Genomic DNA, 27,320 nt, shown 5'->3' with positions numbered 1-27,320 from the left:
CCTTTGAAAAAAGGTCAAGGAATTGCCTGGTGATTCAGTGGTTAGGACTCTGTACTTCCACTGTAGAGGGCCCAGGTTTGATCCCTGGTTGTGGAACTAACATCCTGCAAGCCACACGGTGTGGCTTAAAAAAAAAAAAAAAGTCCCCACACCTTTGCCATGGTTGGCACAACCTCCCAGAACTGACCCCTGGCTGTTGTTCTCCAACCTCATCACACACACACACCATTCTCTGCAAAGTCCAAAAAATGTCCTCTCCCTACTGTAACCTCAGTGCCTAATGTAACCTCTCCAACATACCAAGCACTCAACTCTTACCTGCAAATGGATGTGGACATGAATGACTGTCAGAACTTGTGTTGAGACACAGATATGAAGAAGTCACGGTCTCCGTCCTCTAGAGTCTATAACAGGTGATAAGTGAGAGGAGAGGCAAGGGGATGGATATGAAAATAAACAATTGTAACTCAGTGTGGTAAGACCGGTAATAGAAGTCAGGTGAGCATAGGGCTGGAACTCCAAAGGGTGTAATCAGATCTTATGGGGTTGGAGAGGATAAAAGAAGGCTTCACACAAGAGGAGACATTTAAATTGAAGCTTGAAAAATGAATAGGATTTTCCAGGACACAAAAGGAGGAAAGCATATTTCAATCAGAAAAAGCAGCATGTGAAAATGCATAAAATCCATGGCACCCACAGAGAGCTGTGAGTATCAAAGCCCAGGTTACATATGGAGGAGAAAGTGAAAGTGTTAGTCTCTCAGTCATGTTCAACTCTTTTCAACCCCATGGACTGTAGCCCATGGGCTTCACAGGTGGCTCAGACCATAAAGAATCTGCTTGCAATGCGGGAGACCCTGATTTGATCCCTTGGTCAGGAAGATCCCCTTGTGAAGGGAATGACTACTCACTCCAGTATTCTTGCCTGGAGAATTCCATGGACAGAGGACCTTGGTGGGCCATAGTCCATGGGGTCACAAAGAGTCAGACACAATTGAGCAACTGAATAGCACAAGAAGGAGATAAATCCACAATGAAATTTTTTAAACCTCTTTCTCTTCCAATATAAGGTTCTCTGAAATGGCTATATCTAATGAAATTGAGGTTTTGTATACTTTCAAAGCCATTGGGTAGCAGCCATAAGCCAGAGGGACCGGCATGTCACTCTAACACTTGAGATGAACTGTGTTGTGGTATCAAGTCTTTAAAAATCTCCAGTATTGCAGAGCCTACAGATGATGACAATGGTCACCTGAAGGGGGTGATGACCCACATTCACATGACTTTACCTTCCACGTTTTGCAGGATGGTATGAATTTAGTTGAAGACCTGTGCTGACCCTCCTACCCAAGGTCAGCAGTGAGTAGACGCCTACTTGAGTAATTTCAACCCTTTGTTAGTAAAAACAGGAGAGAACCTTTTTTTTTTTTTTTAAGCTTAAGGAGAGTCCTCTTCCTCAAATAACAAAATAACATTTAAATACTCCTGAGAGGGGATACCATGGTAAAGATCATATGCCATTCATACTGTAGTACACAATAATTCACCAGATTCTTCCTGAGAGATTTAAATAGGAAGGAGACAGCTGATAGTCATTTGTACCCAGGTAGGGTTTCTGACAATGGCAATGTTGAAGCCTGGACAGTGAACTCTAATAAACCTTGCCTATTTTTCCCCAGGCCTCCTATACCCCAGATTTGTAGAAAGGTTAAAACATCAGTCATTTTTATTTTAATAAATTTAAAGGGATATAATTTTAGCACTGGGGTCTGAATATAGGCTTTCCCTGGCTTTGTTGAGCTTTGGGCATATATACAAGGAGTGCTCTTATGACTGGGTTATGTCATCGAGGCCAAATTCACCAGCAGCCACCTTGACTGCTCCATTCACACATTGATCAGGACCTGCAGATGGATGTCCAGGAAAGAATTCTTCCCAGCATGGAGGACCTTTTCATGCTCTGCCTTAGCAAACATCAAAGTGAAATAAAAGAAAAGCCATCCCTTCAGTTGTGATCAGTCTGAATCAGTTATACAAAAGCACATTTTAAGATATGGGTTTTTGCTGCTCTGCCTCAAAAGCTACATATTAGAGAACCAGATTATCAATTACAGAATAGTGGCTATGCCTTCCTGAGGTCCCCGTTGAGAAGTGCCTCTTTCAACCCAAGAAGATGATAGCTTTGCTCCCCCAGCCTTTGTGGCAGATGTAAATGTAAAGGTGTTGAAAATATATATATATACAAATCTCTTTCATTTTCCCTGGGAGGCAATGAAGTGTTGCCACTGCATATGGAAGGTCTTTTTCTACTTTTCGTACCAGTTAACCTAAGAGCAGGTGTAGCATTATTCCTTCACTCTGGGTGGTCCCAGAGTTGTGGTTCTATTGACTGCCTTTTGTTCGCCACATACCTATATCCATTTCTGCCTGATTCCAGTATTATTCTGGTCAAAGGTTCAGTAAAATGAGAAGTAAATGAGCCATTTTTTTGAATAACATTTGCTACTGCTTTCCTTCAGTTGGATAACGAGATGTTAAGATATAATTGAAGTAAAAATGTTGAGAAGGAAATGGAAAAATAAGATCCCTAATAGAGTAGGATGGAGAAGGCACTGGCAACCCACTCCAGTATTCTTGCCTGGTAAATCCCATGGATGGAGGAGCCTGGTAGGCTGCAGTCCATGGGGTCACTAGGAGTTGGACACGACTGAGCGACTTCACTTTCACTTTTCACTTTCATGCACTGGAGAAGGAAATGGCAACCCACTCCAGTGTTCTTGCCTGGAGAATCCCAGGGATGGGGGAGCCTGGTGGGCTGCCGTCTCTGGGGTCACACAGAGTCGGACACAACTGAAGCAACTTAGCAGCAGCAGCAGCAATAGAGTAGGAAGGAAAATAACATTTTCAGATATCTAAGGGGATTCGTGGTTTAGATTCTCTTTCTGTCTAAGGTATGTACAAAGTAAGAAGAAAAATACATGGGCATATATAAAAGCAAACAGAAATTCATTGAACATCAAAAATGTCCCTAGTTGAATGTGTATGAATGCTTGAATATGTACTTAAGCATTTTAGAATCTAAGCAATCTTTGTAATGACTCCACAGGTCAAGGAAAAATGTTTTATTGGCATTTTTATCAAAATAAATACATTCAATCCAATTTTTTCATAATAATTATAAGAAATAGAATCTCTAACATTTGAATTAGGATCTAGTTTGTGAGATATATAGTAATTCTAACCAAATTCTATTCTCTTCTGCCTCTTGACCATATCCTGAATGAATATGAGTAGCTCTGTGTAGTAACTCTCTGGTGGAAGAATATACATCCTCATAAACTCTCCCCTGAGGCAACACTAGGAAGGGATGACCTTGAATAAACAAACTTGATTTTTTTTGGTTGTTTATTTTTTCATGTACTGTGAGGGAAAGAGTTGGGAGAGAATTATTAGAATTATTATAAATGCGCAAAGGTCTTAGGGCTTCTTTTAATCTCTCACTGCTCTCAGTAACTACAGGTTTTCCCAAAACAGAGTTGATAAATATTATGTAAGAATACATTATATCAGTGAAAATAAATGCTCTTTTTAAAAGCCCAATCTAGTTGGTATTAATCAAGATATTGAAGGGCTGTGCAAAAGGAATCAGCAAAATGGGTAAAATCATACTTAAAATGCTTTTAGAAGAAATAAGCTGATTGGATTTTTATTGTGCTTCAGATTTTGAGATACTCAATATGTGTTTTGAATGGATTTACAAAATCTCTGTACTCTAAGATGTGCATGCACGTGCTCTCTATACACGTATGTATATATACCTATGTATGCATATACATATGTGTATATATAGGGGTGTGTATTGGAGAAGGCAATGGCAACCCACTCCAGTGTTCTTGCCTGGAGAATCCCAGGGATGGAGGAGCCTGGTGGGCTGCCATCTCTGGGGTCGTACAGAGTCAGACACGACTGAAGTGACTTAGCAGTGGCAGCAGGGGTGTGTATGCGCACAAAACACACACATATGTGTATAAAAACAAAGCCAAATACGTTATACATTTCTTTCTTTTCCCAAATAGAGTTTTTCTTTCAGCATTCCACTTAGAGTGTTCAAATTGGAGGGCATATTGAAAGTACAAAGTGCAAGTTGTGCAGTATGAATGTACAATTGGGTCAGTGCTCTCTTGTTATGGCTGTTTTGTCCCTCTCATTGAGCACTCATCACCTTAAGGGACCAAACTACCCAAACATCTGAGAAAACAGAATTAAGATCACAAGTCTGAGACTGTAAACAGGGCATGTGTCTCAAGAGGGTGGAAATATCACAGAAGTTCGAGCCTGACCAGGACCTCAGTGATCAGGAGCTCAAGAGGAGAGGAATCAATGATGCAGTGGCAGATGGGCCTCCCCAGAGCTCTGATTTTAAAAGTATGTCAGAGCAATGAAATGCTCAATGTATATGTTCTGTGTGGTAAAATTGCACCCACATTTGTAGAGAACCTTTTCACCAGCTAATGCACACAGCAGTGTTGTTTAAAAGGGGATTAATTTTAGTCTGATTTACAGAAGAAATTGCAACTCAATGAGAGTAAGTATTGACATGAATTGGGATCATACAGCTTGGAAAACATGAAAAAACAAAAGAAGTTATAAGTTTTTGTTTCTCCTCAATTCTAGCTCCTGTTCTTCCCTTCTGGGGTTGAAGAGAGGCACTTCGTATCCTCAACATAAATGCTTATATTGGTAATTTCATGTATATAATTTACAGCCAATAACCAAGTTGTCACTGGTTGTTTTTCTTCCCCAGAGGATAACTTGTAATTTGTAATCCCCAATGTGGCTTTAAGCCAATAGAATAAAGGAGTCTATGAGAGTTGATGTACTTTGACATATATGCTGCTGCTGCTACTAGTCACTTCAGTTTTGTCCAACTGTGCGACCCCATAGACGGCAGCCCACCAGGCTCCGCCATCCCTGGGATTCTCCAGGCAAGAACACTGGAGTGGGTTGCCATTTCCTTCTCCAATGCATGAAAGTGAAAAGTGAAAGTGAAGTCGCTCAGTCATGTCCAACTCTTAGCGACCCCATGGACTGCAGCCCACCAGGCTTCTCCGTCCATGGGATTTTCCAGGCAAGAGTACTGGAGTGGGGTGCCATTGCCTTCTCCATTTGACATATATAAGTTTTCATTATATAAAATATGATTGATGTATTTTACCTTAACAGGTGGTTGGAATTGTAGAGGAAATGTATTTGATGATTGAGAAGAGTATAGTTTGCTTCCTAGGTACCCATGGTTAGTAAGTTCACATGAGTTTCAGAAATGTTTCTTCTTTCTTTTTTCCTTTAATGAAGTTGCATGTGCATACCAGTATCCTCAGAGTGAACTTCATGATCTGCTAGCAACAATTTTGTCTCAAGGAAGCCAGTCACATGAAACCCATCATTGTATAGTTGCATCTGGCAGACATTTACCAGATAACTTACCACAACTCTTAATTTTCATATTAGCAGTTGCTGCTACATGTGATTTTGTTTAAAACCCTGACTGAATTACAGGCATGTATTTGTCTGAAAGAGGTTGGCTTAGATAGCATGGGATAACGTATTATGATTCATAAAATGGCATTTGTGCAAAATGCAAGTTGAATTATGCAAAAACTTCATTTGTTTGCTTCAAGCAAGTTGTCCACCACACATACCAGTTCAATTCAGTTGCTCAGTCATGTCCTACTCTTTGTGACCCCATGGACTACAGCATGCCAGGCCTCCCTGTCCATCACTAACTCCCAGAGTTTACCCAAACTCATGTCCACTGAGTCAGTGATGCCATCCAACCATCTCATCCTCTGTCATGCCCTTCCCCTCCTGCCTTCAATCTTTCCCAGCATTAGGTCTTTTCAAATGAATCAGTTCTTTGCATCAGGTGGCCAAAGTATTGGAGTTTCGGCTTCAACATCAGTCCTTCCAATGAATATTCAGGACTGATTTCCTTTAGGATGGACTGGTTGGATCTCCTTGCAGACCAAGGGACTCTCAAGAGTCTTCTCCAACACCACAGTTCAAAAGCATCAGTTCTTCGGCGCTCAGCCTTCTTCACAGTCCAAATCTCACATCCATACATGACTACTGGAAAAACCAGCCTTGACTAGACAGACCTTTTTTGGCAAAGGAATGTCTCTGCTTTTTAATATGCTATCTAAGTCAGTCATAATTTTCCTGCCAAGGAGTAAGCATCTTTTAATTTCATGGCTGCAGTCACCATCTGCAATGATCTTGGAGCTTAAGTCTGTCACTTTTTCCACTGTTTCCCCATCTATTTGCCATGAAGTGATGGGACAAGATGCCATGATCTTAGTTTTCTGAATGTTGAGCTTTAAGCCAACTTTTTCACTCTCCTCTTTCACTTGCATCAAGAGGCTTTTTAGTTCTTCTTCACTTTCTGCCATAAAGGTGGTATCATCTGCATATCTGAAGTTACTGATATTTCTCCCGGCAATCTTGATTTCAGCTTGTGCTCCTTCCAGCCCAGCGTTTCTCATGATGTACTCTGCATATAAGTTAAATAAGCAGGGTGACAATATACGGCCTTGATGTACTCCTTTTCCTATTTGGAACCAGTCTGTTGTTTCATGTCCATTTCTGACTGTTGCTTCCTGACCTGCATACAGGTTTCTCAAGAAGCAGGTCAGGTGGTCTGGTATTCCCATCTCTTGAAGAATTTTCCAGTTTATTGTGATCCACACAGTCAAAGGCTTTGGCATAGTCAATAAAGCAGAAATAGATGTTATAAGTATACATATATCCCCTCTCTCTTGGGTCTCCCTCCCATCCCCTCTGCTGTTGCTGCTAAGTCGCTTCAGTCGTGTCCAACTCTGTGCAACCCCACAGACGGCAGCCCATCAGGCTTCCCTGTCCCTGGGATTCTCCAGACAAGAACACTGGAGTGGGTTGCCATCTCCTTCTCTAATGCAGGAAAGTGAAAAGTGAAAGTGAAGTCGCTCAGTCGTGTCCGACTCTAGTTACCCCATGGACTGCAGCCTACCAGGCTCCTCCGCCCATGGGACTTTCCATCCCCTCTAGGGAGAATTTAATTGATTGTTTTTTTCTTGCACATTTTTGTTTTAAACACTGTCTTTGGGTGTTTTTTATTTATTAACTCATTCAACCATCATAACAATCCAATGATATTGATATGATTATTCCTCCATTTAATGGATTAGAGATCTGAGGCACAGAAAGGCCAAGGAACTTAAGTCACTAAAGTCAAAGAACTTAAGTAAAATTATTCTAAATAACTTGATTTCACCATTAAATAAATTCTCTACTCATATGTCATTCACCTACCAATCTGAGAGTCATTTGGGGGACTGTAATAGAGGACATCCCTCCTAGCTCAGTTGGTAAAGAGTCCATGGTGTCACAAAGAGTTGGATATGACTGATCGACTTTCACTTTCACTAGAGTAATCTAATTTAAATCTACTTATTCAATTTGCAGTTAAAAGAATAGAGGCTGAAGCAGTACAGTAAAAGTAGCAGGACTTAAGAGGACTGCCGCTCTGCTCTAAGGTGGAGGTGTTGGAACTTTCACAGAGACAACAGGTCTTTTCTTCCTCAAACTCTTTAAGAATGAAATCCAGTGAGGGAGAATGTCTAGTTATTGGCACGTAATGAATTCTAAAGTATGTTGTGAAGAGGTCATAAAATTTGGAGACCAATTCTAGCCATGTGGCTTTAAGCAAATTATCCAGCTTCATTACATGCTTCATTTAATAAATGGAAACTTGCATCTCCTGCATTGGCAGGAAGATTCATTACCACTAGTGCCGCCTGGGAAGCCTAATAGTAATAATACTAATATTAATAACGTGGACATCCCTGGTGTCTCAGAGGTAGAGAACCCACCTGCAATGCAGGTTCAATCCCCAGGTGGGGGAGATCCCCTGGAGAAGGAAATGCAACCCACTCCTACATAGAGAATCCCATGGACAGAGGAGACTGGTGGTCTACATTCTATAGGGTCACAAAGAGTCAGACACAATTTAGTGATTAAACAACAACAAAATCAATAATGTAATTCCTTTCAAAGTTATTATAAGGACACATTGAGGAAAATATATAAAAATTATGTAATTGGTAAGGCCCATATAGGTATTGGGGTCTTCCCTGGTAGCTCAGTGATAAAGAATCTGCCTTCACTACAGGAGCCATAGGATACACGGGTTTAATCCCTGGGTCAGGAAGATCCCCTGGAAGAGGGCATGGCAACCCACTCTAGTATTCTTGCCTGGAGAATCTCCATGGACAGAGGAGCCTGGCAGGCTATAGTCCATAGTGTTGCAAAGAGTTGGACACAACTGAAGCAACTTAGCACACATGCATATAGGTATTGGAGCTTCCCTGGTAGCTCAGCCAGTAAAGAATTCACCTGAAATGCAGAAAACCCCAGTTGATTCCTGGGTTGGGAAGATCCCCTGGAGAAGGAATAGGCTACCCACTGTAGTATTCTTGGGCTTCCCTGGTGGCTCAGATGGTGAAAAATCTGCCTGCAATGCGGGATACCTGGTTTCCATCCCTGAGTTGGGAAGATCTCCAGGAGAAGGGAACAGCTACCCACTACACTATTCTTGTCTGAAGAATTCCATGGACAGAGGAGCCTGGCATGCTACAGTCCATGGGGTTGCAGAGTCAGACACAACGAAGCAATTTTCACTCATATACACACTGGTTTATTATAAAGGATACAACTCAGGAACACCTGAATGGAAGAGATGCATAAGGCAAAGGGAAGGGGAAGGGTGTATGTGTGCAGCTTCCAGGCCCTTTCTGTGTGTGCCACCCTCTGAGTGAAACTGTTACCTGAGAGGGGACCCCTTCCAGGACCCAAGAGCAGGCTCCTGTTTAATATTCTAAAATGAATTGTCTGGGAAGACACATGTACTGACAAAGTACAAGACTTTATTGGAAAGGGGTACCTGGGTGGTGCTAGTGGTAAAGAACCCTCCTGTCAATGCAAGAGAGGTAAGAGATGTGGGTTCAATCCCTGGGTCAGAAAGATCCCTTGGAGAAGGAAATGACAACCTACTCCAGTATTCTGGCCTGGAAAATCCCATGGACAGAGGAGACTGACAGGCTACAGTCTGTGGGGTCAGAGAGAGTGGAATACGATTAAAGCGAACTAGCACCACATAGGTATTGGCTAATCTCACAATTATCAGAATAATATTTGTGGTTAATAAATATGTAATCATGGTTAGTAAATATATAATTATTGTGTAGGGGTTATTCATATCAGGACTTACAGTGATAGAATTCTCAAATGCTTGAGGAAGTGTACAAATTTAGAACTATAGATTATTCAAGTGACTGGAGAGGGCAAGGGCAACCCACTCCAGTACTCTTGCCTGGGAAATCCCATGGACAGGGGAGCCTGGTAGGCTGGTCCATGGGGTCACGAAGAGTGGGACCTGACTAAGAGAATTCACTTTCACTTTTCACTTTCCTGCACTGGAGAAGGAAATGGCAACCCACTCCAGTATTCTTGCCTGGAGAATCCCAGGGACGGGAGAGCTTGGTCGGCTGCCATCTATGGGGTCGCACAGAGTCAGACACAACTGAAGTGACTTAGCAGCAGAGACCATCTACAGAAACAGCAAAGTAGATCCTTCAGTTGCAAGAGAAAATCTGCCAATTATAGCTGAGCTCAGAACTTGACTTTAGGCTTAGTAATGAAAGCAAGAGAAGTGTGTAACTGTTGAAATTCAAAAATCAAAACACATTTGCTTCTCTTATTTGGACTTTTTAAGTGGAAGTGTCACTGAGTTACACATTTGCTCAGTAATAACCACTTTTCTACAAATCTTATGACCAGGTAGATAAATTCTATTTAAACTAGAAGCACATTAATGAGTAAAAGAGACATATTGTGATCAGCTTTTCAAGTGGCTACAACCAAGCTTGAAAAAAAAAAAAATTTAAAAACAGTAAATATATGTTACCTAAATTACCTTAAAATGTGAAGGACCAGAAAAATGAAATATTTTTTCTGTACAAGTGGACATGCCCTAGATAACTAAAGACAAGAGACAGCTATGAGTGCTTTTGAAGATTTGGAAAAAATTTATTCAAATAAAGGATGCTTTACTTTGCATAGCTGGTTCTTATTCAACACCTGATTACACTTCCCTCCCTGCTCTCAGCAGGCCTGGAAGGTTTCTCTCCACTCAGTTATTAATCATTTCTAAAATGATATTTTTAAAACTTAGGAGTATAAGGAGAACTCAGTAGGGCCCATGGCTACGTTCAAGCATTTTACTTTATAGTCATTAGGAACTAACCTAAGATAATGGAGGAACTGGGTTTCATATGGCTAAAGAAAACAAATATTCTCTGAATTAGCAAAATTAAGCTCATTGTATGGAGTAGTGGAATCTTTGTATTCTTGAATTGTTTTTCACATTAGTCTTCGCGGTAGTGGTATTAATGGTAATAGTGGCAGCAGATTAATCATAGTGGCAGATGTGCTAGTAATTATAGTAGTAGCTTCTTGTTAGTGGGTCTACCCTGGTGGCTCAGAGGGTAAAGTGTCTGCAATGCAGGAGACCTGGGTTTGATCCCTGGGTCAGGAAGATCCTCTGGAGAAGGAAATGACAACCCACTCCAGTACTCTTGCCTAGAAAATGTCACGGACGGAGGAGCCTGCTAGGCTAAAGTCCTTGGAATCGCAAAGAGTCGCACATGACTGAGCAATTTTTCACTTCTCTTCTTGTTAGTAGAAGTTGTAGCAATTGTAATACTCCTATAGTTTAAATGGCACCCCACTCCAGTACTCTTGCCTGGAAAATCCTCATGGACAGAGGAGCCTGGTGGGCTGCAGTCCATGGGATCGCTAAGAGTTGAACACGACTGAGCGACTTCACTTTCACTTTTCACTTTCATGCATTGGAGAAGGAAATGGCAACCCACTCCAGTGTTCTTGCCTGGAGAATCCCAGGGACGGGGGAACCTGATGGGCTGCTGTCTATGGGGTCACACAGAGTTGGACACGACTGAAGTGACTTAGCATACAAATATAGCTTTTACACATTAGCAAATTCTTTCATCTTTTCACTTAGTTCTTTGGGAACAGTTTGAGACTTCACCTTTGAAATCTGAGACATTCTAGTCCTGGAAAACTTTTTCCTGACGAGAGGAAGTGAGACAGTGATTCTCCTTATCTGAAAACTGGGTTATACAGAATGGAGAATAACATTTTGAGAAATCTATAAAATAACTGTAATCTTATTTATTTTAAAAATAGTGAGAAGTATGTATCTGAAATCTTTTATGACTGTATTTTTCAATTCTGTTTTTAGGAATTGCTGCTGCAATTTCTTACTGCAGTTGTTTCAATGAATGAATATTGTATTGATTTAAAATTATCTTACTGCCTTGAATTACTGCTCTCCTTATTCTTTAATTCAATCAGTTTCTCTTATTAGTACATGGAAAATTTAAAGTAGAGGAATAACTATCCAGAGATATTGACCCTGAAAGAACACTTTCAGAGTGTAAATCAATCTTTTCCTTAAAAGATTATATTTATAGAATTGTTGTCTTCCTTTCAATGGTGAAATTATAAAAGGCACACTGGTGAGGATAAGAGAAAAAAATCACAGACCCTGAAAAATAGTCACTCTTCATCTTTATAATTTTAAGGGTGTTGGACTTTGAACACTGAGAGCATGACTCTGAGAATCCACAGGGAAATCAAGTAAAAGCAATGACTTTCACCCTACTGTCGTCTTTCAGTACACTTGAGCTGTGTGACATTGCAAATTACAAAGTTCTGCTCAAGACACTGGGAATTTATTTTGAAAGTTTTTTTTTTTGGTGAATGAGGAACAAAGAGTAATTGATGACTATAACATGCTAAAGATTTTACCAGTTTAAGTATCTTTTTAAAACCTGAATGGCTATGATTAAATTATGCCTTTGGTGAAAAATAAAAAGGAAATCAAAGGAAAGAAGACACTGCTGGAAAGACAGAAATTGATTTCAAACTAAATAACTACAGATTTAGGGCTTCCCTGGTGGCTCAGTGATAAAGAATCTGCCTGCCAGTACAGGAGACTGGGTCAGGAAGATCCTCTGGAGAAGGAAATTGGCAACCCATCGTGGTATTCTTGCCTGGAAAATTCCATGGACAGAGGAGCCCTGTGGGCTACAGGCCATGGCGTCTCACAAGAGTTGGACACGACCTAGCAACTAAACAACAATAACAAACTACAGATTTAATTCTCCAATAACTTAGTAGAAACTGCAATAGAGAATTTGAAACAATGAGGGCCATGATATGCTAATGAAAGCTTTATTCAGACCATGAAATGAGATAAAAGTTTTACACTTTAAGGGGTTTAAATTCAACATAATTTTGTGGGTTTTTTTTTTTTTTAATTCTGCTTTTTCTAAAACTAATTCTTAAAAAAAAATTAAATTAATTCTTATGAAAATATTAATATAAAAATGATCTATAGTAACCCCAGATATGTAGTTAACTTATGATTACCTAAACATTACAATTGCGTTGTCACAAATAACTTGCTTTGAATTTTCTTTGGTAATAATGTGTGTATATGAATGTTTTTATATGTTCTTAATTGTGCACTTCCTAGTTTAATATTAGAAATTAGTATTTCCTGAACTGACTCTCCTTTTAGGCAGCTAAAGACCTTGGAGGCCAGAAGCCAGTATAGGATTAACAATTTGTCATGGATAATCCACAAAGTAAATAAACCCAGTGTGAATAATTGAAAGTGGGTAGAGTTGTAACATGGGAGCTATTGAAATTTAATTCAAGATGAAGTTCTCCATAGTAAATTCCCTCTCGTTATCCAATAGCTGAAATAGGCTGACATCGATAACTCTCTAAATAGAGAGGTATTTGTGCATTATCAATGGTTACATATAGACTAACTCCTTGATACGGTGCTACTTGAGCAATCTGAGAAATGTGAAGTTTATCCTTTAGTGCTTAGCTTCCTTTCAACTTTGAATAGATGGTTCAAAATACTTTCTGCATTTTAGTACTAAATATATGTATGTGTGAATTCTAAAATGTCCTAAACTGAGATTAAGAATGTGTAACTGAACATCATGAGAATACATTAATTTGTAAACTGAGCTTACCTGTTTGACTAGTATAAAAATAACAAGGGATTACTAAAGGCAGATTTAATGTTTGGATTACTTACAGTACTATCCTAGCCTTTTCACCCTAATAATCTCTTGGGATAGTAGTCACTTTAAGTGACTTTAAGTCACACACTTAATTGTACATATAATAAGTTTATGATTACTATTCTGCTACCATATTGTATATTATTCTGCTACCATATTAATCCAGACTCAACTATTGCTGATCAGATATTAAGATATTAATTATGTTTCTTTTTTTAGCTACTGTGATTTTTCAAAATGTCAGTGAAGTGGAGTTGGGATATTTTAATTAAAATATTCTGTTTTTTTCTTAACAAGCTCCTGTTTTTCTAATTACAGGTTTCATATACACTGGTGAAGTTGTGCACCGAATGCTAACGGCCACACAGTACATAGCACCTTTAATGGCAAATTTTGATCCCAGTGTATCCAGAAATTCAACTGTCAGATATTTTGATAATGGTATGTGTTGGTTAGCCTATATTTTGCTGAATGTATACTTATAAACACTGATCATCAGATTCATATTAATATTTTTGTAATGTTGGGTTTAGACTGGATTTGTTAACTGGTGCAAATAGCCTGAGGTAACAAATGTTATACTGCACCAATTAATACTATAATAAGTGGATAAAGTATATGGTAAAATGTCACTCACGTATTCATTCATTCATTTGCTCATTTAACAAACATTTATTAACATGTATTAGGGAATATAATAAATGAGTTGCAGCAAACATTGTTTTGGACAAAGCAAACACATTTATTTGATGCTATTTGAAGTAAGTCCTTCCTACTAAAAAGAAGTAAATAAGGAAAATTTTTTAGTTCTGATTTTTAGGTAGAGACAACTGGCATAATATATTGATATTAAATTTCTAAAACTTATAAACTATTTGTATATTTTGAAAATATAGGATGGTGTAGTAGTGAAATCACTCAGTCGTGTCCGACTCTTTGCATCATCATGGACTGTAGCCTATCAGGCTGCTCCATCCTTGGGATTTTCCAGCCAAGAGTACTGGAGTGAGTTGCCATTTCCTTCTCCAGAAAATATAGGATAGTGAGTAATTAAAATTCACTTGGCCTTCCCAGATGGCTCAGTGGTAAAGAATCCACCTGCCAAGTTGACGTGAGTATGATTCCTGGGTAGGGAAGATCCTCTAGAGAAGGAAATGGCAAACCGGTCCAGTACAGAAATCCCATGGACAGAGGAGCCTGGTGGCTACAGTCCAGGGGGTTGCAGAAGAGTCAGACACAACTCAGCAACTAAACAACAAAATTCACTTAAGGAAAAAGTTTTCCTGACTTTGAAATATGAAATAGAGCTGTTAAAGTTTATCATATATACTGACAACAGTCTATCCCCACTACTTCTTTAGGGGAACACACAAAATAGTCAAGGAAGAAGTAGACTATGTCACTAAATGCCCCCAAACCTAAGTAAGAAATTTATGTTCCTAAAAACATAAATGAATTTTCCTGTCTACATCTTAGTTAAGACTGTAACTATGATAGAAAAAGAATATAGGAAAAGAGAGTTTGTTTTGGAAACTTAAAAATAGAAACTTCTGTACTCTTTACAATACAAAAATATTATTTATTTGCCCATATGAGAATCATCTTTTAAAAAATAGAAGCATGTGGCCTGAACAGAGTTATTTCTCCTCTTGTCTTGCCTTAATGACCAAGGGAGAAATTAACCGTAGGGTAGCATAGACTTACTGGTGACCTCAGCTTTGGGAAAATGACATCACTTTGCTGAAAGAGATCTGGCCAGTGTGATAAAGTCATTTTACAAGTCAAAATAGCAAAAGAGGAAGACAACTAAACACATTCAGATGTGCACTTTGAGAAACAGATTTCAAACAATTTGAATAACACCAAAGTATGCTCCAATAAATGAAGTTAACTCTAAATATTAACTATAATAATTATTTCCTTCTGTTATGTTAAGAACTGTTGTATTCTGTCCTCTCACTTAAAGGAAATTGACGTACAAAGGGTCAAAGATATACAAGCAGATTTTGAGTATACTTTAGACAGAGCTACAGTGAGCAACTTATCTGAAGCTTATTTCCTGAATCACCTAAGGAATCTACCCTATGTAGTTTAGAAAGTTGAGTATTTTCCAAGCTTTGTCACTTACTAGATTATGTTGAGACATTTAGTCATGGACACAAGCTTCTGTTGATCAAGTGTTTATATCATTAACATCAAAATCATAAAACATATTGTCTCCTTCCCCATACACTCTCTCACATATCTTGTGCCTAAGTAGCTCCGTAGTTAAATTTTACCTTTATTAAAATGATTTTGAAAAATTGATATGTGCCACTTCAACTGGATTCTAAAGGCCAGTGGCTATTTATAAGAAATGATTTTCTCTTGCATACGTGGCACAAGAACTCAATACACAGTAGGTCCTCAATAATTATACAATGAATGAATAAATGAAAAAAATTAAGTATGTAAATTGATTTTTAATTCTGAGACTTGTGAAAGTACAAATACTCAAGAACTATTGTATTTTTACTTTATTGAAATATCTTCTGTGTAGTAATCAATGGGAATACTGAGTTCTTATAATAATAAAAGCTAGTAATTTCTGTGTTTTATTAAATGATAGAAGCACTTCTCAATATTGTAAGGATCTTCACAAAGTCCTTTCATACCAGAGCAACTTACTGAAATATTTCTAATTCTGATTGGTTAGGATCATTGAAGGAGTGCTTAAGGATGGGAAACTCAACATTTTAGGAAAGCAAAACTTCTCTAAAGGAGACAGCGGCAGTTTAGAACATTTCTTCTAAGATGAAATTTCTGCAGTATTAAAACACTAGGTTTTAAAAATCAGACGATGCTTCCAGATATGATAGCCAGACTAGATAACTACTGGAGTGTAAGGAAGTCACAGAATATTAATGCACAAGAACTAGAAAAGTTATTAAACTAAATCTTTTATTAGAAAAATAATTTGATGGCTCATAAATAGCAGATTAGAAGCATAATTCTTATCGAAATCATAAACCTAATCAAACATAGAATCAGAAAATTTGGAGTTAATAGTGACCTTAAATGCCCCTAGATCAGCCTACTTGCCTGTTTTTATTTTGGAGATTAAAAAATTGGCATCCACTACTGATCAGAAAGTATGATGATCACCCTAGCGATACTAAGTTCCAGCTGCTCAGTTCCGTTAAGCACATAGGATGGTGCAGTAACTCATGTAGTCTGTAACATGAGCTTAAATAACAACTTCAGCTCCACCAGGAGGAACTGTGCCATTAGATTTTGTGTCCATCATCAGAAAAACAACATATGATTGTCAGTCATAAGCCAAGAGATGCACCACTCTAACCCAGCTCTTTGGTAAATTCCATGCTTGAGTCCAAGTTTTGCTCTTGACAGGTTATTCTCCTACATCGTAGCTGACCAAAGAAAATGTTTTTTGATTCACTTATCTAGTTGCTTCCTGTGTTAGGTGCTACCTAGAGAGCAATATGTGATCATTATCTGCTAAGAGAAATATAAGATTATATCTCTAGAAGCCGCTCTCACTAACCTGTGGACTATAGGGTTTTAGATTTAATAACAGGTGAAACTTGAAATATTGATTATTTCATAAAACAAAATAGAGATAATTTTAAAATTTAAGAAGGTAATTTTAATGTAGGTAATTTTAAAATTTAAAGATAACATTTACACTCAACTAATCTTACCAGTGGGCTTCTCTTGTGGCTAAGTGGTAAGGAATCCACCTACCAATGCAGGAGAGGCAGCAGACGGAGGTTCGATCCCTAGGCCGAAAAGATCACATGGAGGAGGAGATGGCAACCCACTCCAGTATTCTTGCCTGGAGAATCCCCTGGACAGAGGAGCCTGGTGGGCTACATTCCATGGAGTCACAGAGTCAAACACTATTTACCAACTAAACAACAGCAATCTTACCAGTAGACCCACTTAAATTAACAAATGTTGGAGGAGCTGTGATAGGACTTATTCACACATTATTTTATAAAGCCTGCTATAATAATATGGGGAGAATATCATCATCAGAATTTGCATTAAAAACATTTAATTACTCAAAAAGAGGTAGACCTCTTTTATGCACAAGAATGTGCAGAAACTATGTATTTGGGAGCTGAATGCAGAAATCTCTAGAAAGTGAAAATTAGTCTTCCCATGTTGCAGAAGATACAGGTTCAAGCAGATTGTGTCCAAAGTCACACAAAAAGTTTGAGAGGCAGGACCCAAGTCTAGATCATCTGCCTGCCAATTCCGTGTTCTCTCTGCACCATCAAAGTGCTGATTGAAATTAGTGAAGATAGAAATTAGCAAGGATAGGAATTAGGAGGAGACCAGATCTTGAAAGGTGTGGACACGTGTGAAGGAAAAGAAGCTGTTGTTAAGAGGCATTTCATGATCAGAAGACCCTTTTACTTCTACAATTATGGAAAATTTCCTGGTTATTACTGTCCTCGCCTTTTCCAGTTTAGAAAAAAAAAAAAAAAGTAGTAGAGATACAGAGATGCCCATGAAAGGAAGAGACATGGATTTTCACTTAAAACAGGGCTATGTCTTAGGTGCTGCTTATGACTAAACATACCAAGGTAAAAGTCAAAAATAATGTTTTTACTTATAAAGTTTTACTTCAAAGAAACAAATATTTTTCTGTATTTAAAGTGTACAGTGTGATAATGTGATATATGTATACATTGGAAAAGAATTTCTACCATCAAATTAACTAACATATTCATCCCCTCACATATGTACCTTTTGTTTTTCTGATGTGAACTCTTTAGGTTTTATTCTCAGTAAATTTTGATTATATTATACAGTGTTGGGCTTCCCCTGTGGCTCAACAGTAAAAAATCCACCTGTAATGCAGGAGACATGGGTTAGATCTATGGGTTAGGAAGATTCCCCTGGAGAAGGGAATGGCTACCTACTCCAGTATTCTTGCCCAGAATTGAATCTCATGGATGGAGGAGCCTGGCAGGCTACAGTCCATGGAGTCACAGCGTTGGACATGACTGGAGCGAGTGAGCAAGCACACATACCTCCAGTGCCAGACACTGTATTCCCTGTGTTACACATCAGATCCTCAGACCTTATTTATTATATCAATGAAAGTTGGTATCCTTTTGTTAGCATTTCTTTTTGCCCCAGACTCTAGTCCCTGCTTTAAGATTTCACACGAACGTGATACCATGCAGTTTTTCTCTTTCTCTTTTTGGCTTATTTCACTTAGCTTAGTGCCCCTCCAGATTCATCCTTGTTGTCTCATTGGTGGCTATTAAGCTGTGTTTCAATTAATATTTCATGTTAATAATTTTATAGTAAACATTGGCAGATTGACTTATCAGACTGTGGTATATAGCACTGAAGAGTCATCCCAGTGTACTTCAAGGGGGCTTCAGAAATCTTAGCCTGGGGCACTTAAAGCTACCTTGCAACCTTCTAGAAGCAATACTACAAAGACAGAAATGCAGGCATTGTGAATAAAAGAAGAAAATTCCCATTAGTGTTAAAGAAATGTCTTCAGCACGGAAGAGTATAATTCTAAATATGGAAGAGACATCTTCAAGTCTGTTATAAGTGATGCTAGCTTCCCTGAATGTGTTCCTTTCTCTCTCAGCATTTGTCAAATGTATTTGAAGTTCATTCAAGTCACTTGGGTTGCATTTTGAAAGTGGCTCATGGAAATTTAAGCAGACAGTAAACCCATTAACATTAATGGACTTCCTAAGGCAAAATTCCCCCATACTGGGCTCAATATTAACCTCAGTATGAGGTTAGATTTAGAGAATACTCAATTCTTTATAAATATCCCAAATGCTATTTCAGTAACAGAATTCCAGTTAACTATATACAATTCAAGTAGCACAACTACTAGATGAGAAAGTTAGATCCATGCTTTTGTGAACATTCCCACCAGAACTGATTGATTTATTTTTCTCATCGCATTTCTTCTGTTCCAATGGGGTTTATAGGCACAGCGCTTGTTGTCCAATGGGACCATGTACATCTCCAGGATAATTACAACCTGGGAAGCTTCACATTCCAAGCAACCCTCCTCATGGATGGACGCATCATCTTTGGATATAAAGAAGTAAGTAATATATTGATGAGTTCGTTCCCCCTTTGACCTTTGACCTCTCTATCATTTTCTCCAGGTGTCAAGTAAAGGGCATTTAACATTCATGAACCTCAAGTCATTTTCTCACCTCTTGATTTCTTTTGCTTTATTTAAAAAAATACAGTTTTTAAAATCTGCTGGATAACACCAGTTATTTTGGGGTTTTATTTTTGCATTCTGATATCTTTGGCATTATGACCCTTGAATTTCATTAAAATTATTAAATAATTATATTCTTGTGATAGTATAATGAAATGCCTCTGAGGAAAAAAAATATTCCCAATTGGAAGGATTTTCATCTAAATCTGATTGTTTATGTTTATATTATTTGTTTTTGCCTCATCAACTTCTGTGACATCTTTTGACTCTAATTTCAAAGTGTTAATAGACATGAAGATTTGTGTGGCTCGATGACCCAATACTGAGAGCATTCCAGAACAGCTGAGTCGACAAGTCCTTTGGCTAGTGTTTATTGCTACCTGATAGGAAAGATTAGGGCTTCCCCAGTGACTCAGTGGTAAAGAATCCGCTGGCAAAGCAGGAGACACAGGAGACACAGGTTCGATCCCTGGGTCAGAAAGATCCCCTGGAGGAGGGCATGGCCACCCACTCCAGCGTTCTTGCCTGAGAATCCCATGGACAGAGCAGCCTAGTCGGCTACAGTGCATAGAGTCCCAACAAGTCGGATGTAACTGAAGAGACTAAGCAGGCACGCAGCAAAGATTAATCAGAGATCTAAGTGACAGAATGAATAAGGAAATTTAAACTTTGTTTCATTTCCCCACATTGACAGAGAATAGAAATTGACTAGATTGCAACCTTAAATTTACAGAATGTCTAAATTAGAATAATAGCATGTTTGATTTAACACTCTGTTGACAATGTAATTAAGATCTATTAGACAACCTAAACTTGGGGAGAAGGTAGCAAAGAATTTAAGAATAAAGTTTCAGAAGTATCAGAAATGATGTTTTAGGCAGTCACTAATCGTGAGAGAAATTCTGACAATGTGAATTGATAATGGGCATTATTGACCATGTCTAAATGAGTATTTATAATACTGCAATACTGACTCACCATCTTATTTCCCACTGAAGGGTTATTTTTCCCTTGGGAAATGAATCCCTGACTCTAAAAAAGATGCCAATGATTTTAAAAGGATTCACTTTGGTCACGTCTTCTGAAATCTATCTTTTCTATAAAGTGAGGGATGGTTATGTTTCAGTTAAGTAGGCCAACTTTTGGAAATCTCGTAACCATGTTAAATGTTTCCATTCCTTTGAAGAATTCTTCCATGTGGAATTAATCATTTACTTGGGGCACTTGTGGACATAGAATAGACGAGAAGATCTACTCTGCTTGTTGCATCCTCACCCAAAGCTGTTTTGATATCATAGCCCACCTGTTCCTTACATCACGCTCCTTGGAATCTGAGAGAATATTGCTTAAAGGGACTTATGCATTCCTGGTTTTCATTGTAATCCAGTGTATTGCTGGAACTGCCAAGTAATGTTATGCAATGTTATTTTCGACATTGTAACTAACAGTGGTAAAATTTCTGGAAAGATGAAGAGTCAGAAAGTCTAGAATCTGAAATCGCACTAACTGTAGGCTTTGTCAAAACAGAGGTTTGTGTTCTTATTGTGGTCTCTCTCTCTCTCTAAACCTTATTATCAAAATTGTCATCTTTATTTATACTGTTCTCAATGGGTGTCTCACACTGCATAGTAACAGTTTATTTTTCCTATTCTCTCTTTGTAGTGAGATTGATATTTTTTAAATGTCCTTTTCTTTTCTTTATTTAACTGAAGAGAAATTTTCCATTGTGATTTTCCTGTATTGTCATGGGAATATTAAGCTGAGAGGCAATTTTAACACTTTCTTGATATTCCCAGACTATCAGTCCTTGTGAATTTAGAGTTCTAAAGGAAGTCATTTCTTTGTCATTTGCCTTGCTGCCCTTTCTCCTTCCTGGTTAAAAACCAGTTCCTTGTTTTCTGTTCTACTTTTTTCTTCCTGATAACTGTCTTGTATTTTATTTTTCTAAGGCAAGGTTCTGCTTGTAAAATCTGCCACAGTAAAGACCCTCCTGCCCATTTGAGGTTACAGCTAGGTGCTCCTGGCCTTTCTAGAAAAGCATTTATAATTCGAGAGTGTGACATAGTTGTTTGCCTAATGTGTTATCCTTGACAACGTGCTTTCACACACATGATAGTTTTCAATTCTTCAGCAATATCTTATATTCTTATCCTTCCACAAAGGCACAGGCACATAGAAGGTGTTTAGTAAATGTGAGTGGCTTGACTATGGAGTTAGGTCATACACAATTACCTTGATTTTACAGCTATGCAGACAGAGAGGTTAATTGATATGCCTGAGGTTACAGAGCTTCATATGGACAATCCACAGCAATATTCTTTAATATGATGACCCGAGGACACCTCAACGTTTTTTTTCTTTCCCAAGAAGATTATGTACAACAAGTCACAAATCTATTTCTCATTTGTTTCATTTCAATAAATATGTTTTAATGATTGCTTTTTAATAATCTTTCCATCGGACTCCAATATATTACACAATTATCGTCCCATAAAGTCAGGAGTTAAGCTATAGAGCTAATGAAATTGTAAGAACATAAAGGAGTATAATTTTATAGTCCTGTTCTGATTAAATATACAGAACTAAAATTACTTTTTAATTTTTAAAATACTTTTATTTATTTATTTTGTTTATTGCTGTGCCAGGACTTTGTTGCTGTGAGGGCTTTCCTCTAGCTACGGAGAGCAGGGGCTACTCTCTACTTGCGGTACGCAGGTTTCTGATTGTGGGGGCTTCTCTTGTGGCCAAGGACCTGCTCTAGGGCATGCAGGCTTCAGTGGTATCATGTGGACCTAGCAGTTGTGGCTCCCAGGCTCTAGAGCACAGACTCAGTAGTTGTGGTACCCAAGTTGCTCTGCCTGCACGTGGGATCTTCCAGGATCAGGGGTGGAACCAGTGTCTCCTGCACTGGCAGGCATTCTTCACCACTGAGCCACCAGGAAAGACCCTATTTTGTTAATTTAAAAAAAAAATGAAAAGAAGGTGTACATAAGTGAAAATAATGATAAAAACATAGATCCTTTCTCAGATAAATGGATTTTGGAAAAATCAAATTACCATTTTCTGTTCTGTTAATAGGAATAACTAGCTGTCATAATAGAACACAGATTCAGTATTTTTTTTAAGTTACCATTGAATAGTGATGTTTGTTTGCTTTACAATTATTCTTGTTAGTCGCTAAGAAGTGAAATGAAGTGGCTCAGTCGTGTCCGACTCTTTGTGACCCCATGGACTGTAGCCTACCAGGCTCCATCCATGGGATTTTCCAGGCAAGAATACTGGAGTGGGTTGCCATTTCCTTCTCCAGGGGATCTTCCCAACCCAGAGATTGAACTCGGGTCTCCCGCATTGTAGGCAGATGCTTTACCATCTGAGCCACCGGGAAAGCCCTGTTAGTCGCTAAGTTGTGTCCAACTCTTTTGTAACCCCATGGTCTGTAGCCCATCAGGCTTCTGTGTCATGGGATTTCCCAGGTAAGGATACTAGAGTGGGTTGTCATTTCCTTCTCCAGGGGATCTTCCCAACCCGGCTATCAAAGCCAGGTCTTCTGCATTGGCAGACGGATTCTTTACCACTGAGCCACCAGGAGAGCTCTTGATTATACTACAGACCCTGAAATTCTTGGTCTATTGATAATGTAACAAGGAAACTGCCTGTTTACACACACACACAAAATATTATTCCAAAAACATTACAGATTTGAAACCAGAATTCTTACAGTTCTTGATGCTGCCTGTCCTAGTATACTATCATATTTTAGGAGTTGCATTTCTCTAACTTGTTTCATCTTTCTTCTCCTATTATATTTTGAATTTATTGTTACTTCAGATACAGACTCGGAAAGGAAGTGATCCATTTTGTGACTATTGTAAATTTGATTATTTTTTTTTTCACTAGTTCATGGGAGGTTTCAGACAATACGATTAAAAAGAAAAGTCATGCAGTCTTTTTATGGCCATAGAGGAATACATGTCCTACCTTAGAGTCAGTCTACTTTATCCATTTTCATGGTTGAATACCAATACTTATTATCTCATCCTGCAGCAAATTTTAGAGGAAGTATATATAGAGGAACTTTACTGTTTATTAGGTTAAATTATGTTTTAATCTCTTCTACCATATAAGTATTTCATCCTAATGTTCCTTAGTGTAACATTTACTGTTTTTGTGGAAGGATGCATAATTAATAAATCATTGCCAATTGGTTGTGGGTTTAACTGGCAACCTAAATGCATTTTTAAAATTTCTTTGAGAACTATTTCTCTTACTTAAACTGTAATGATCCTTCATTCATGATAATCATCCTGAAAGTATTAAAAGGTGAACACTTGGTGAGCTTGTAAAATTTATAGGGAAAAAAAAATTCAAAGGAAAAGGAGAAAGCCAAAACGAACTGAACAGTGAAACAATTGCCATTTAGGTATGAAGTGATTTGCTGTTATGGCTATTGCTGTGTATGCAAGAATGCTTAACATGTGTTAATATAATGTATATGCATCCCAGAAACTATATATATATATATGTGTGTGTGTGTGTGTGTGTGTGTGTGTGTATAGATATATTTATATATTTAAATAAAATTTATTTGATAAATGTATCATACAGGGTTCAGAAAACCCAGATGCCATAAAACGCTAATTATAAACTATCAAGAAATAATTCCAAGAAAAATGTAGATACAGATGTTTTTATATCATATCACTTCCCTCTATTTTAAATACATAAAGTGCAAAATTGTATCTGCATGGCTTTATTTAGGCTCTAATTCATTTGCATTTATACAATTTTGTTATCTCACATACTAAAGCTCCCCAATATCTTCATTTTCTAAAACTTCCCATAGTACAAGATAATGACAGATTGAACCATTCTTCCTTTATAATATTGGGAGTGAAAATAACTAAATAAAGTAGCAAGGAAGTAGGAATCAATGACCTACAAGAAATAATTATATTTAGAACAGAAAGTTTATTCTAATGCCACCCTGCAACTAGTAGGTTATGTTGTCCTTGGACAAGGTATTTGATCGTCCTGGGTGCATTTTCTCCTTCTAAGCCCCACTTCCCTTTAATCTTTGAGATGACATGGAGAGGTTTGTTTCACACAGGGCTCCTGTCCATATCAGGCCATATCCCATTTCTCTGCTCTGAGGATTCCAGAACCTAAGAGCTAATTTGTCCTTGAGGCAAAAGGCCTTGTACTTTCCCAGGCCTCCTCAAATCCAGGGTATGCTTCCTAATTCCATTTCCTTTCCCTCGCTGTTTTATTCCCAACTGTTTAGGCAAATTCCTTTATCCAGCTATCATATCAGAAGATCTCCCCATTATGGTTTTCATTATCCTGAGCCAAGTTGTACAGGCTTCTTCAGGGGGTACCTGCCTCACTCTCTTCTTTTAAAAGATGCTCCAGCTCTACTTTGTCAGTTCAGTAATGGGCAGTCTTTAAGTCAGAGGGTTCAGTGATGTGTATTTAAAACATGGATATGTTCACTTCAGTTCATTCGCTCTGTCATGTCTGACTCGTTGAGACCCCATGGACTGCAGCACACCAGGCTTCCCTGTCTATCACCAACTCCCAGAGCTTGCTCAAACTCATGTCCATTGAGTCAGTGATGCCATCCAACAATCTCATCCAATGGATATATTTCCCACATCTAGATATTTGAAGATTTCACATAAAAATATAGATTTGTCTCCTTTCTTGAGAAATCAGAAGCCCTGGAACACTCATCCTACATTTCCACTCAGTGGCAATTGGCTAGAAAATTTACTCTTGGTGTGCTCTCTCCAATGTCTCCTTCATCAATTTCTTCTTTCCTACCCGAGACCATTTCTAACTTATGTAGAAATGAAGTTGGAAGCCCCTCTTTTAATATAGAGCTGTTCTTGTCAATTTCATCCTGTTGTCTGCTTCCAGATTTTCTATGGGGTACAATCATGAAAATGAGAGTAGGAAGCATTTTAAGAATATAGCTTTAGGGACTGCCTTGTGGTCCAGTGGTTACGAATCTGCCTTCCAATGCAGGTGATGTGTTGAGGAACTAAGATCCCACATGCTGCAGGGCAACCTAGCCCAAGTGCCACAACTAAGGCTTGATGCAGCCAAATAAATAATTTTTAATAATAATATTAAAAATAATATATCTTTAACTTATGGCTCATCTTTGCTTTCAGGCCATTAAGTGCATTGCTGAATAGCTGGCATATGAAAAACATTCAGAAACTGAAAGCTAGACGCAGATTAAAACAATTGTGAGAACTGGCAGCGATATTCAGGAAAGCAAATGGATGTTTGTATTGTCAAATTTAACTGAAAGCCCTGCTGTTCAAATGTAGTTTTCAGACAACTAAGCCCTAATACTCAGGACTTTATGTGTTGCTTTGATAGTAATAAAAGAGAGCATGACTTTTAAAAATTGGATGTCCTACTGCATAAGGAGAAGCCCAGTTAGATTTTTAAGGGAGATGAGGTAGGAAGTTAAGGGTTAAGTGAAGGTAAGAGTGGTTAAAATTGCAAGCTTTGGGTTTTTTTTAAGGTACATGTATAAGCTATTAGACACCACGTTGCTGTTGTTAGCGAGTGAACAAAAATGAGTTTAAAGTAATTCTTCTCCAGTTGCATTCTGCTAGGCATATGATTCATACTTGGGAGCACATGCTCTGCAATCAGACCCTTGCTGAGATGCTGTGCTGCCTATTAGATACATAGCTGGGCCATAATGGAAACAAATGAATGTTTTGGCAAGGTTTGCAGGGCAGAACACAGAGAAAAATAAAATTCTGTTCCCTCTGACTCGAGCAGCATGCTGTTACCCACCTAACTGTTATAGAGACAGACATAAAAGTTCACGTTTTCAGTACTGTGTCTGGCCCTTGTGTCCTGGAGAATAATACTACAGACGGAAAAGAGAACAATTTCTGTCTCTGAATCTTCCGCCAAAGCCCTGCATGCTCTGCCCTAAGCTGACGCCTGATACCATTTCCTGCCTTAATTTCACCTAGTTATTCCAACTCTTTTCTGCCTCCATACTTCATGTGCTTCACTGTATCATTTCTAGAAAAAAATTATACTTACTTAAGTAACAAACTTATCTATGTCTTATGAAATGGAAGGAAAATTAAAATACCTTAAAAGAAAAGAATTGACAAATGCTTGTGTAAGCCGAAATGGAAGCATATTTTAACTGGTGTTAACACTCCTTTTCTGTATCTGTCCTGTGGAATGAAAAACCTGTTCTTAGAAATTTATGATTCATTACAAATCATACAGAGGTCAAGTGAAAATTAAGCTTAGCTTTAATCATAAAAAGGTGAGTATTACAGGCTCTTGAAAATAATGAAGCCACATTTTTTAAAAGCTGGTGTTGTTCAGAGATTGTATGCAGATTGGCTTCCTGACTGACATCCTCAGGAACTAACTTAGGAGACATTTTAAGGATGAATATAAATTTGGAGAAAGGATAAAGAATAGCTTCCATAAGTAGAGTTTCAGAGTTTTTGTTCTTGGACATTACCCTTGGCTATGGCTTCTCTGAGTTGCGTACTTTGTATCCAATACAGAGTCTGCTATAGAGTAGGGGACTGTGACACTATGACAGGTCCTTGTGCTAATTTTGTGCACTCTCAGTTCTAATTCTAGACAGTTTATTTGTATACATATGCACACACACAATTGCTTTGTTGATGTTAGTAAAAAAAAAAAAAAAATTGTTCATTTTAAATGTAGTTTTAGCCATGCTCCTGATTTAGCTTAACAAATGGCCTCTCATTATAAGCTGTGAAGCCTGGCCTGACTCGCTCACAGGGAGCTCACATGGCCCAATTACTTACTGCAGTAAGTGAGTAGATGAACCATCTTTATGCTGAACAACCCCACGCCTTTGAG

At 38.2% G+C, this 27,320-nt stretch overlaps 1 protein-coding gene across 6 annotated transcripts in view; it reads left to right on the top strand.

The window, feature by feature from the left end:
• Positions 1 to 27,320, top strand: part of PLXDC2 (plexin domain containing 2) — a 427,187-nt gene that overhangs the window by 282,664 nt on the left and 117,203 nt on the right. For all 6 annotated transcript variants that reach the window (XM_086334550.1, XM_086334552.1, XM_086334549.1 and 3 more), the window contains 2 exons: positions 13,535 to 13,657; positions 19,192 to 19,310. In XM_086334550.1, coding sequence (XP_086190676.1) covers positions 13,535 to 13,657; positions 19,192 to 19,310 — 242 coding nt within the window. The remainder of the gene's footprint in view (positions 1 to 13,534; positions 13,658 to 19,191; positions 19,311 to 27,320) is intronic.

Source organism: Bos grunniens, chromosome 13 (genome assembly GCF_055505025.1).
Source record: "Bos grunniens cultivar Pamir isolate PY7600 chromosome 13, Bosgru_T2T1.0, whole genome shotgun sequence".
Lineage (NCBI taxonomy): Eukaryota > Metazoa > Chordata > Mammalia > Artiodactyla > Bovidae > Bos > Bos grunniens.
Note: the sequence above shows the minus strand (reverse complement) of the source record. Positions and strands in the feature narration are given on the sequence as shown.